This window comes from Strix aluco, chromosome 1, assembly GCF_031877795.1.
Source record: "Strix aluco isolate bStrAlu1 chromosome 1, bStrAlu1.hap1, whole genome shotgun sequence".
Classification (NCBI taxonomy): Eukaryota; Metazoa; Chordata; class Aves; order Strigiformes; family Strigidae; genus Strix; species Strix aluco.
In genome coordinates, this window is record NC_133931.1 from 127499566 (window position 1) to 127512853 (window position 13288).

Genomic DNA, 13288 nt, shown 5'->3' on the forward strand with positions numbered 1-13288 from the left:
TTCTGAAAGTTAGTTTCATTAGTGTTCCTTGTCTTCCTGCAGCCCAACACCAGAAAGTATCTGAAAGGAGAAAGACTGAAATATTTTTGAGAACTAATTTTTGACTTAAAGTTAGTAGGATGGTTATGTAAGCACTCTGCAAACACTTTAAATGAGCTTAAATACTGAAGATTGCAAGCTTATCCATAGCTCTTCTGTTTCTCTTGCTTCAGCTGACGTTACTTTTCCTGTTATTCTCTTGCAATCCATTTGTATTTTCAGAATAAAAGCAAATATTTAAAAATTAGGGTTTATATCACTTGCCCTCATCTGTTCCCTGATTACATGGAATTTCTGTTTGTTGGGGTTTTTGTTATCTTATAATATGCTCAGTGACTCTCATTTAATATTAAACAGTCTAGCTTGGCTGACAAGGATTTCAGTGTTAAATGCTCTAGTCCTGTATTATTACCAAAAAATTAAGAAAAATCAAATTTCACATTGCTAAGATTCAACTGTCACTGTCATTTAATTTTCTTGTTATAATCTTATCATTGTTTCTCTGTCTTACCAGTTTTTGTCTGAAGGGTGAAGGATTGGATGGCAGCTTTCCAGCTGTCATAGATTATACACCATACTTGAAGTACACCCAAAGGTACTTTTTATCTTTACACTGTTTTCTTTAAATTTTATTTAATTGAAAAAATTTTACTTCATACTGCACCTCTTACTTTTCATTTCACATTCAAAATAATATCCATATCTAAATACAAACCTGTACACTCAGCTACCTTGGTCTTTCAGACTAGTGAAATGATTACATGACTCATCAGAATGAGTCATGCTAACTTTGTTTACTTGGATTAGAATCACAGTTTAGCAGGAAACACATTTTTTATTTCCTTTGAAGATCACCAGAGCAAGTTGTCTTTTCTCTTGGGCCTTTTCTGTGTAGCCATAAACTTAAAAGTGGTTATTTTGTAAATTAAAATTATATATGCCCTGGTAAATGGTAAGATATGACAGATAAGCAGTGTGCAGTATGAGCAGATAGCACATAACAGAAAATTATGGCCAGTTGTGGATATAATCTGACCTTCCAGCCACATTTTGCTCCTCTGATCAGCCATATAATTAATAGTGAAAAGAATGATCACTATCTAACAGATCAGGTAGCAATTTGGCATCTCCAAAAAGCCTGGAAATTGATCGGATGTGTTCTATTGTTAGGTTTGTCAAAATGAAAAAAGCAGTTGGGAGTTAGGAATAGTCTTGAAGATGTACAACTAAACATGACACATCCTAGTTATTCTCTTGAAGTTCTTATTAGTTTACATGTTAATGAAAAATTGCATGGTTCAGTTAAAGCAGAATTTGCATCACAGCAGGATCATGGGGTCTCAGACTACTTAAAAAAATAGTAAATTCTGTTGATATAGTGGAAAGCATAGTTGTAAGGGATGATTTCAAATAGTTATTGGGATAAATTAAAATTCTTTGCGACAGATGTCTGAATTCTCTGGCATACGTTGATTCTGGATGATACAGAGATATTTTAACAATGAATCTACATACTATGTGGGGTGATACTTAGGTACTGTGAAATAACAGGCACATGGTCTTTGCTGACCATAACTTTACATTCTCATTTAAATTTTTCATGATTTAGCATAACAACAATCGCTTTCTTATTTTTCTGCATTCTTAGAAACAAATACAATTTATTTTCAGATACTACTCTTTGCCCTGAGTTTGTGAAGGAAAGATTGTCACCACTTCCTTAGATAACACATTGTAATGCTTTGGCCCTTTGTATTCTAGGAGAGTATCCCACATAAAGTTGTCTGACTTGCCTAAGACAACTTGACTAAGATCACAGGCAAATCTTTGCCCATTCTTTAGGTGGCTTTTCAAATAAAAGCTTGAAATATAAGTTGCATTTGGTGATCTATCCCAACATTTTGATTCTTTTTGGTTTACAGAGCTTTAGATGTCTTTAAGAACTGTGGTCTTTTAATTTCAAGGGAATTTGCATTTTAACAAACACAGCTTTTCACTTGACTAATAAATATGATCCTTCAGTTCTGACAGCATCAGCAGTGATGAAGAAGAACTAAGAACATTGGGCAGTACTGGCAGTGAAGGCAGCACTCCAGAGAACATTGGTCCTCCTTTCATCATGGATGAAAACAGTTGGTACAACAAATGCAAAAGGGTAGAACAGAAGTACCGGCTTGCATTGGAACAGAAGGTAAAAGATTAGGTTTGTGGGGGGTGATGGAGCCAAAGCTCATCACCAGCCAAATGGTGACATATCCATTTAAGTAAAGGCAGAAAATAATAAATTAAATAGTATTTAGCTTCATGTAAATGGTCTTAAGTTTTATGAGCGTCAGAGTATCTTAAGTATCTTTGCTCACTGATTTGAGGGAAAAAGTTTGGGGAGAGGGGGAAGAGAATGATAATAATAATTCAGAGATTAGATTTCACAATATAATGTAGAAGCTTTGGCTCCTTTTTCTAATCTCGGAGTTCCAGGCAGTGTATCTCTGAAGCTGTCAGGTTGTGAGCTTGAAGCGAACACAACTCTCCATGTGATTTTCCTCTTGCTTGGAGGCCATAGGCTTTTACTGATGTAGGTGCCTGAAGGCTTTTATAATGATAGTGATGTTAAACATTTAGTCTTGGAGTAAACAAAATTGATCAGCAAAGTCATCCATCTAGGAATGAAAAGCATAACTATCTTCTCAGTGATACTGAGATGAGTTTTTAAAAACATAATTTTAAGACCTGCTTCAAGCTAGGATGAGAAAGGAGAAAAAAGTATGTTTTTAATAATTTAGGTGGCATATTGAATGTTATTATAGAAACCAAAGGTAGTCTACCACCCAAAATACTCTAAGTTAAAGGTGAAGTGTGTGTCCAAACTTTTTATTATTTTAGTATTTTTAAAAGCAAAGTGCTTGTCAGTTTTTCTTAAGAGTGTATTACAACTACAGAGACAACAATACCTGTTGGCTAGTGGCAGAGAGAAGGGGGAAGACTGTTAGTAGACACTGAAGAAATAGTGCACAGAAAAATGAGGAGTCAGGAAATATGAAAGGGAAGAAAAATGAAAGACAAATAGTTAATGCTTTTAAAGACTTTATTAGTATTTTAGTATTCTTTTTACCTAATGTCAGAATTTTATTTTGGTGTAACTCTGAACACAGTAAACCAAAGGCTGGAACTATATAAGGGCTCTTGGAGGTGTGATTATTTCTCTTAGTTTAGGGCATTACAATCACAAGATTATCTCTCTCTAGTTTTTACTGTACTGAGAAGAAAAAAGGAGAGGGACAGATGGTATTTAGAATGGATCTTCTGCCTGTTGGGACTCAGTACATTAACTGTGCCCCAGGTCCTGCAACCAACTCAGTCACATATTTAAATTCTAAGAATGATTGCTGTCATGGTTTTGGCCTGGGACAACTAGCACGTTCTCAGATTATTTCAGGTCATGGTTTGTGAATTAGTGTTTGTCAGCGATCATTCCAAAAAAACAGTATGACTTCAGACATGGTCCTTTGTAACTTGAATTTTACTATAATAGAGCCAGACTGAGAAACTATACCTGGGGAGGAGTCCTAGCTATGTTCAATTCATTAGGGTAAATGTAGTATGGATTGCTAAATATCAATCTTAGTACAGAATGGGTAAAACCAAAGTTGGTTTACTTTAATGTATGTGAGAGACCCTAGTTAAAAGTTTTTCTAAGTAACAGTGAAGAAGTCAGACTTACTGTGGGGTGATAGATGTGAGAGGTTATCTTTTTTTAAATAGGCATACAATTATTTATTTTCTATTTTGGGTCCCTTAGACTTCTTATTTTTGAAATATGACCTTAAATGTTGGTATCCAGGTTGCTGGTACTATCTTCTTGGCCAGTGTGGTATCACCTTCCATACAGAAAGAGCTTGTGTTCCTTGGGGCTCTCTCTGGTACAGAGGACATTTTCCCTGCTTTTGTAAACCAAAATGTGCCATTCAAAAGGAATCTCTTCAACCACATAAAATGAAAACGTTTCCCTCCCCACCCCAACAGTGCTTGAAGCACAGGAATGTATTCAGGACAGCGTTTCATCCTTGTGTCCAGACAAAAACATAAGATCAATTTGAACTTTGCTCTTCTCCTTCGCCCCAAAGATTGTAAAATATTTTGGTGCTTAATGAGGAATGTGTCATCAGCTCTGGAGAATCATTGAAGAGAACAAAACAGGTGGATGTTTATTTTTCTTGTCACATCCAGATGATTAATTTCCAAGGATATCCCATGAAGGATACCCCATCAAAGTTGTGACAGACATCTATAGAAACAATATTAAAACATGGTGTCCAAAGCCACTAGCCAGAATCACTAGGAAACTTTACATCTACAAAAGCACAAAGATCTTCAGTGGCTGTAGCAGCAAATGGAGGTTTTGGTTTATTCAGAAGTCTAAGATCCAGAAACGTTTCTACTCGATGGGAAGTTACTTGCTGATCTGATACTGAGCACTTCAAATTTTTGAGCATTACTATTTTAGTGAGTCACATTATTCCTTGTACCATTCTCTTAATGAACTGTCAACTTCTATAGTCAGTTAATGTAGGGATGAATTCACGTCAGTTTTCTAACTCTTTGAAAACTGTGGTGCATTTAATACAATTTTCAAAATGATAGCTACTCTGACAGCTGTTGACACTTCCCTAATTGTCCTCCTTTTGAATGCCTATTTGACAATTGCAGCGACAAAATAACTTCTTTATTCCCACAGACAGAAAGTTTTCCACTGTCTAATTTTCGTTTGGGATGTGCCTACCAAACGTTTGTTTAATTCATTTCAACTATACTACGTCTGTTCTATTACAGTTTGAACAAATAACCATTAAGAGGTTAGATGGACTATGGAATTGAGCTCCTTTCCTAGGCGTTTCTCTCCTTCCCTTTTTGGGATGTTTTTCATGGCAGTAAGTTGCAGTAACAATCAAGTTGCACACAGTGCAGTAGGTACCAGTTAATCAGGGACAGTGTTTTCTTTCAAACAAAGGGGCTTTCTGACATTGTGTGTTGGAAAACCTTGTTTGTGACAAGAAGACCAAGTTAAAAAGAATGTATTTTTAGCAAGTGATATAGTGAGTCTGATAGATCCTTCTTTTGCTCTATTGTCATTCATTTTACACAATGATAAATTCCTTTTGTGCCTCCTAGGTAAGTACGTGCAGTCATTAATAGCACAGGTGAATGAAGTTTAACAGGGTCACAATATGACAAGCAGTTGGATTTCAGCTAAGATAAAGGTATCTGTATCTTCTGAGTTGTTTGAATGGTAGGATAGGGTCAGGTATTATTTTTAGCAAGGTAAATCTTAGCGTTGCTGTATTGGATCAACAATGCTATGCTGGTTTAGACCAAGAATCCTTGTTATCCTACTATCCTATCTTGGATACTTGCCTGAAGTAGACGTGGAGGGAAGAATAAAAACAAAGCTGATGTATATGCACTGCTTTTCTTCTAATACTTTCTTGGCCAATGCATATCAGCTCAACAGCTTCCTGAAGCTGATAAGGTTTGTCTGTTGAGTCACCAGTGATGGATCTCTCTTCCAAATGCTTGTCGAATATCTACTTGACCCCGTGTAAATTTTTAGCATCCAAATAATTTTTTTTGGCAAAGCATTCTGCATATCTACCATCTGTTGTGTGAAAAGCCACCTCCTTTTCTGTCTTTTGAATCTGGCTCATACAAGCTTTGTTTTATGGTACCTAGCTCTTGTATTTTAAAAAATGATGAACAGTGGCTTCCTTCCTGCCCTCTCCAAGCCACTCTGGAAATATAGTGAGTTTGTCCTTTCCAAGTTGTCTCTTGTCCAGATTAATGAGTCATAATTTACACAGTAGTTACTTATGTGGAACTTATCCCTTCCCTATTTTGGAATGGTGTAAACTCCTCACTTTTGTGTAGTAAACTAAATTCTTTGTGTACTGTTTATACTGGAGTTTTATATGCTTTCACTGGTGGATGATGCATCTCCATGTCATTACAGATAGAGGTATTTACTGTTCATAGTATTCTGTTTCCGATACTGGTACTTCATATCTAAAATTTTTTTGCAAAATATTTTTTTGATGTTTCTGGGAGGCAGAAAGTTTGTGTATGTCCTAATGCACCATTTATTACTTTCAAAGCACTACTTAGAGCTCCAGGGAGCACCTTAATAGTCAAGGTAACAGTAACATTTGATGGGGCAGAACCAGGCATACTGAAAAGCTCTCAAGATTCCTTGGAACCTGTACTGAGATTAAAATAAATTCCTATCAAATATAAATATATCCAGTGGATAGAACTGTATGTAATCACAGAATCACAGAATACTTGTGGTCGGATGGCGCCTCTGGAGATTGCCTAGTCCAACTCCCCTGCTCAGAAAAAGGTAGACTACAGCAGGTTGCTCAGGGCCTTGTTCAGTTGGGTTGTGAATATCTCAAGGATGCAGACTCCTCAGCCTGTCTGGACAACCTGTTCCAGCATTCATTGAAAAATAAAAATAAAAAAATAGGGGAAAAAAGGGTTTTTCCTACATTTAAATAGTTTCTTGTATTGCAGTTTGTGCCCATTGCCTCTTTTCACTGGATACTGCTGGGAAGAGTCTGACTGCATCCTCTTTTCACCCTCCTATTAAATACTGATACACATTGATATGACTCTCTTCCTTCCTCCTCATTCCCCAACCCTGGACTGAGCAATGCCAGCTCTTTCTGCCTTGTCTCATATGAGAGATGCTCCAAACCCTTTATAGTCTTTGTGGTGATGAATTACATTAGTTGTATTTTACTACCAGCTAATGTGAAACCTGTATTCTTACTCAACAGGACTACACCTGTGTCTATGAAAAATACCTTTTTTAAACTTTATTTTTTTAATGTGGGCACCTATGAAAGTTACAAGTTTTTCCAGGAATGTGCAAAATTTTATGCAGTATAGACTTACTGTATCCAGCTTTAACTAAGAATTGATAAGAAGTTACTAGCATCTGACATGCTGGGACTCTGCTTGAAGAACAAAAAGAAATAGCTGCTTAGTATTGTAACCAGATGTGTAATTTGTGAACACACTTTGTCACCAGTGTGCCCTCACAGCTGATGTTAAACACTCACATTGTGGATTTTTGTAAATGACTAAGTAGTTGGAGTGTGATTAGGACTGCCCCATATCTTTTATAGTATCAGCTGGAAAAACAATTACATAAATGCACATTCCAGCCCTGCATGTCCAATGTTACTAAAAGAAGTGACCTTCACCATTTGTCCTACCTTATACTTCACAGTAGATGAATATTAATTTCTTCTTTGTCATTTTAATGTGTGATGTGATATTGCAGTTTTCAAAGAAACTTTACAATAATGTTGGATTTTTTTAATAATAATTTTGCATCCCTTTCATTAACTATACAGATCCATATATATTCTACTCTTGTCCTTTTTACATAATATCTAACATCGTGCATCTGTTAAGTCATAGAGTTCTGATCTTTTTCTTGTATCAGTGAGTGTTCTATGTTGTTTTTGAAAAATGAATGCTGGTGGCATTCCTGTCTCATTGTTTCATCCATTATTTTATTCCTCTGCAGGATTATAAATAAGTACATGATTTTCTTGGCACCTATTAGGAAACATCTTAATCTTAAGTCAATGTACTAGTCTGTTTAAGAACTAAAAAAAAAAAACCTACAACAAAACCAAAGTAGAACTGTATACATCTTAAACCAGAAAAATGTGAACATGTGTAATGAAAGGTTTTTTGATAGTGTGTTCTTTAAAGCTTTCTAACACTTATATTTCCAGGGTTACCTTGAAGAATTGGTACGACTCAGAGAAAACCAGCTATCTGAATCTGTCTCACAGAATAAACTGCTGTTACAAAGAATTGAAGATATGGATCTTGCCCATAAAATGGAGAAGGAACAGCTGGAATATATCATTGTGGAACTGCAAGACCAGTTGTAAGTTAGTATAATGGAGAAATGTTGTTAGAGCAGTATTACTTAAATTATTTAACTCATTTAACTGTACAATACAAAGAACTTCTGGTCCTGTGGAAATGAGTCAAACTTCTTAAAGAAATTGATGTATTTTAGTTTGGTTTTTTACCTTTACAAATGGCTCCCTGTTGTGGTTTGAGCCCAGAAGGCAACTGAGCATGACGCAGCTCACTCTGTTCTCTCACCCCTTCCCCCGCAGTGCTGGAAAGGAGAAAAATGAATCAAAAGGCTCAGGAATCAAGATAAGGCCAGGGAGGGGTAGCTCACCCATTAATGGTCACAGGCAAAAGACAGGCTCCTTAGGGGAACAGAAAGGATGTCATGCTAACGGCACTTAACGGACAGAAAGGGGCAGTAAGAAGTGTTACCATATCTTAAAAACACCTCCCCCACCCCTCCCTTCTTCCCGGGCTCAGTTTTGTTCCCAATACCTCTACCTCCTTCCCCAGCAGCCCAGGGACAGGAGATGGGGGGTGCAGTCAGTCTGCTGCTTCTTCCTCCAAGGTGTGGGGAAGAAGCACTCTTCTGCATTCTTCCCCCTGCTCCACGTGGCGTCCCTCTCACGGGAGACAGTCCTCCACAAACTCTCTCTGCTGTGAGTCCTCCCCACGGGATGTGTTCTTGTTGAGGTGCTCCGGCGTGGGTCACCTCCACGTGTTGCAGTCCTCCAAGCGCTGAACTACAACAGCCGGGGCTGCATCTTCCCACAGAGTCCTGGGGGTGCTCCATAGGCCGCAGGTGAATCTCTGCTCCTCCAGTGACCTCCATGGGTGTCGGGGGTGTTGGCCCTGCCATCTCACCACAGGATACAGGGGGACTCTGCTCTGGCGCACCTCCTCCGCTTCCTCCTCCTCCTTCCTTCCACTGACCTCAGTGTTCGTACCACCACCATCACTAACTGGCCTGGCCTTGGCCAGAGGTGGATCCGCCTTGGAGCCGGGGGAGCTTTCAAGAAGCTTCTCACAGGGGCTGCTGCTGTAGCCCCCTCCCCCGTTACCAAAAGCCCCACCACACACAAACCCAGCACACTCCCCTGAAAACTGCAGTAGTGTAAGACAGAATGATTCTGAGATTCTTTCCAAGATTTTTTTTTTCCTGAGATAGCTTACTTGCTTAAGCTTTTAACACACTTTGATAAAATGTTCTTTATCTTTTATTATTGGAGCTGGAGCTTCAAGGCTACCCTTAAGAAAAAAATATTGGAAGCAGCTTCCTTTTGAGCACTAGTTTTAAAATGTTAGGCAGGAGAGGATAAAGAAATACTTATTTTCTTTGTGTAGATTCTATTTTATTTGCATGTGGCTCAGACACAGTAGAAGTTCATCTGGTAGTCCTAAAAATATTCAAACTGATGAAGCAGTTTGCTATTCACCCTTTCTTCAGTGCAAGGCAAAATGCTAAAACAACAGAAGAAGGCTTAATTTTTTTAATAGCATGTGACTCCTAGAATGATAAACATTTGAGTATCTCATGATTCTTACATAGTTTATCCTCCCAGCCCTGTCTGTTGGGTAGGGAGGTACTGTCCTTTTGCAGAGATGCTCCCTGGTAATGGTTAAAGACCCAGATAGATTGAAAACTCACTGTGGTGGTAAATTGTCATGAGACTGCTATAGTACACACATCTGCAGTAATTGTATGTTCCATTCTGTTCATAACAAATACAAGATAAATTATTTTACCTTATACCTGGAGTCATGTATAAGTGTCTGAGCCCTGAAGTAAAATGGAAGCCATCTGTGGCCTTTGAACCAATCCAGGATGAAGAGAATATAAAGATACTTTGGTTCTCTCTGCCTAATGTCTCAGAGATACCACCTGGAACAGTCTTTCCTATGCAGTAAAAAGTACCTCTAGCTTGTAAACACAGCTTATTTTTTTGGTTGGTTGTTTCCCTTCCCACTCTCTGTCTTGTGGTAGATCATATTATTACCAGTGCTTGAAATGGATTTTATTAAAATCCTCAGGAGTACAGCATTTGCATTTTGTTTATGACAGTTTCAGAGTTGAGGAAGAAAAAAAGATGTTTTTCCAAGTCTGTCTTTTTTTCCTTTTTTCTTTTTCTGATTGCCTGTAAGCTTTTGAGAGATACCTGTTCTTGAGTTCTTTTCTGAACTTACTGATGTAGTTAATGACTCATGTTATACTACTTTGACCTCCCTGATTATTTGAGGGAGGTGAGGGGAAGGTGTGAGATCATTTAAACCCACTCTGATATTTGGAAATTTTGAATGTTTAGACCTGCTGTTAAGTTTTAGCTGATCTATATGCAGTCAGACTGTTCTAAAGATTTCAGTCTCTGGGGTTTGTTTTGTTTGCTGGCTTATGTAAAGGCTCAAATTGTGGAGCAGTTGCTGTTGCAGCTTGACAGTGTGTTCTTGTATAGCTATTGGTGAGACACTGCAGTCAGCAGCCTGGACTACACTAGATATTTGGGGAGATAGGTATAATTTTGTGTTGTTATTGCTGTGAGTGTAGTGTGCCTGTCAGATGAACTCTTCTTAAAAGTGTGTTAGGAACTCATAGTTCCTTATTGGGGAGAGGGAAGAAAAGAAATATTCCTAGCAGGTTTCTGATGGTTGACGCCAGTCATAATAAACATCTTTTAATCATTCTGTCATAGTCGTTCTTTCTTACTCTTTTTTGTTATACTCTTTCTCTCTCGCTTTCTTTTTAGCTCTCTCCCCCCCCTTTCTTTTCTCTCTCTCCTCTCTCCCCCCCTTCCTTTTTTTTCTCTTTCTGTGCTCTCTTCTCTCCCTCTATCTCTTCTCTCCCACACTCTAGTTCTTTCCTCTTTTTCTTTTGACCAAGGGTGACCTGGCAGCAGAATATCTTGTGTCACTAACGTGTCTGTAATGAGGCATGAGTTTTGACCAATTGCTTTTTATGGTCCAGCCATTTTAGGATGGTGTTCATGTAATTCCAAATCTTAGTGTTTTGCTCCCCTACTATTAGTAACATTTTGCAGTAGTGAATGTAATCTTTTTGAAGAAGGTGAGAGCAAGTTTGGGATTGTAATTCTGCCGAAGGCATGCTACATTATGGTTTGTAAAACACTGAGATGTGATTTAGGATCATTTGCTGTGTAATGGAAACCATTATAAATAAACATTCTATATTTTCTTTTTAATGATGCTTTTCTATTCCACTGGCTGTTGTTGTTAAGGTAGGAAGTTCTACCGCTTCAAATTTCTGTTGAGTAAGTATTTGTTGATGTTTCCAAAACGGTATTTCACGGGCATGCAAGTCAAAATGTTTTATGTATTTTCTCAGTGGATTTGGGCAGAATCTGAGTCTATGTCTAGGTCTGCCCCTGCCCTTCCCCCCCCCCCCCCCCCCCCCCCAAAAAAAAAAAAAAAAAAGAGGAAAAAGCAGGGAATAGAAATCTGACTTTCTTGGCAGTATAGGTTGTTACTTGGAAACCAGATAACACTAGTGATCAACAAGGCCTTCAGGTTTTCCATATTCACATTTAATAAGGCAGCTTGCTGTAAAGCATGAAATACATATGAAGATAGGAGATTAAAGAAACTTGGAAGTAGTTTTTGGTTTACAGCTGCTATGCAAAACTTAATGTTCTACAGTTTTCAGTATTCTTAACTTTACATCATATGCTTGAGTATCCAAACTACAATGAACAACTCAGTTTTCAGTTCTCATGAATACCAGTATCTAGAAAATAGTGAAGCTGAAAATTTATCAAATTAGTTATTCACAAAACAGTTAACATTTTTTTTTTTGTGGCTCTCAACTTAATTGGATTGCTTAGCAATATGCCCACCCATCTGGGGATTGGATGTCTCACTTTGCTGGCAGGTGTCTGATGGCAAATCAAATTAGAAAAGTGAAACTGCAGTAGACCACCTAATCATCAGTCAGACACATTTAAACTAATGCATGGCTGATCAAGAAGAAGGCTCAGACTAGATATTACAAAATATTTTTGTACTGAGAGGATGGTCAAACACTGGAACAGGCTTTCTAGAGAGATGGTCGATGCCCCAAGCCTGTCAGTGTTTAAGAGACATTTGGACAATGCCCTTAGTAATACACTTCAACTATTGATCAACCCTGAAGTGATCAGGCAGTTGGACTAGATTGTCATTTTAAGTCTCATCCAACCGGAACTATTCTCTTCTATTCTAAGAACAGCCTGCTCTTTTACCACACTTCCAGCATCTCCAGATTAAGTGATTGCCTCGTGATACGTGTCAGTTGTAATAATGATGAGATATATTCTAGCTGTCGTTTGCTTTCTTCAGAAGTGTTTGCTGTCACTGGACATGTTTTTGCCTGGGACTTGTTGTAGTTGAATGTTAGAGAACAGTCCTTTTGGCTCCACTTTTCTATAGAAATAGTGTATTTTTACAGTGAGGGTGGGGTAGTTCTTAAGGCCTTAAAGTGCTTAAAATTAACAGTTCTTAAGTGCTTAAAAATAACAGTTCACAGGAGGACAACCAAGAGAAGCCTGTTATTCACAGTGTGTCTAACTGAAGAAAAACAGTTTTAATTCTGTAACATTAAAAATGTGATGGGAGAGACATCCCAAATCATCAAAGAACTGTTTCCAGGAGTATTTAAAACTCAGAGGCAGCCATTTCTTCTTCCTCTAAGATCCTGCAAAGAAGTGTTGAATGTCTCTTGGAGCAGAGAGACATTTAATTGCACACCCCATCAGTAAAAAAATTCTGAGCACGCCATCATAGTATATTTATTTATTTATAAATTATATACATGTACTACTGTACTAATATGTACATTATAAAATGTACACAAAAATAGAAATTAAAAAGTATGAGATAAAGATGAAATAAACACTTTTTTTTCATTTATTAACAGTAGAAAAAGTATTTTCTTCACATAACCCGAAGGATTGTCTTACGTACCCCACTTTGGAGACTATTGCCTTGAAGGACTAGTTAGCTCAGTCAAAGAAGTGACTGGGCAAAATCTGGAACTGATTGTCCACAACATCCTTGCATTAAAACTCCTTATCTCAGCTTAAACAGGCCTTTTTACCCCTTAGGGTGATTCTTAGTCTTTCTTTTGGTTTACACACTACCTGTTTCTAAGGCAAAGTCTGCTGGTCTTTGCTACTTTAAAGTTCAGATTCTGCATCTGACATTGGTATTTATATGTGTTAAATATTGATGTATGATTTCAAGAGAGATTTCATCAATTTCCTGAATAGTGACTCATCTCCTGTATAGCGACTCACTGATGTTACAAAAGCTAATCACTTCATTAAAA

The 13288-nt window shown here is 37.7% G+C and overlaps 1 protein-coding gene across 2 annotated transcripts in view; it reads left to right on the top strand.

Annotated features, from left to right (window-relative positions):
- The window catches only part of RUNDC3B (RUN domain containing 3B), a 62510-nt gene that overhangs the window by 25363 nt on the left and 23859 nt on the right, over positions 1-13288 (top strand). Inside the window, exons 6-8 of one of the 2 annotated variants that reach the window (XM_074835024.1) lie at positions 554-634; positions 2062-2230; positions 7842-8003. In XM_074835024.1, the coding sequence (XP_074691125.1) occupies positions 554-634; positions 2062-2230; positions 7842-8003 (412 nt within the window). The remainder of the gene's footprint in view (positions 1-553; positions 635-2061; positions 2231-7841; positions 8004-13288) is intronic. The other variant, XM_074835019.1, reaches the window with a different exon arrangement.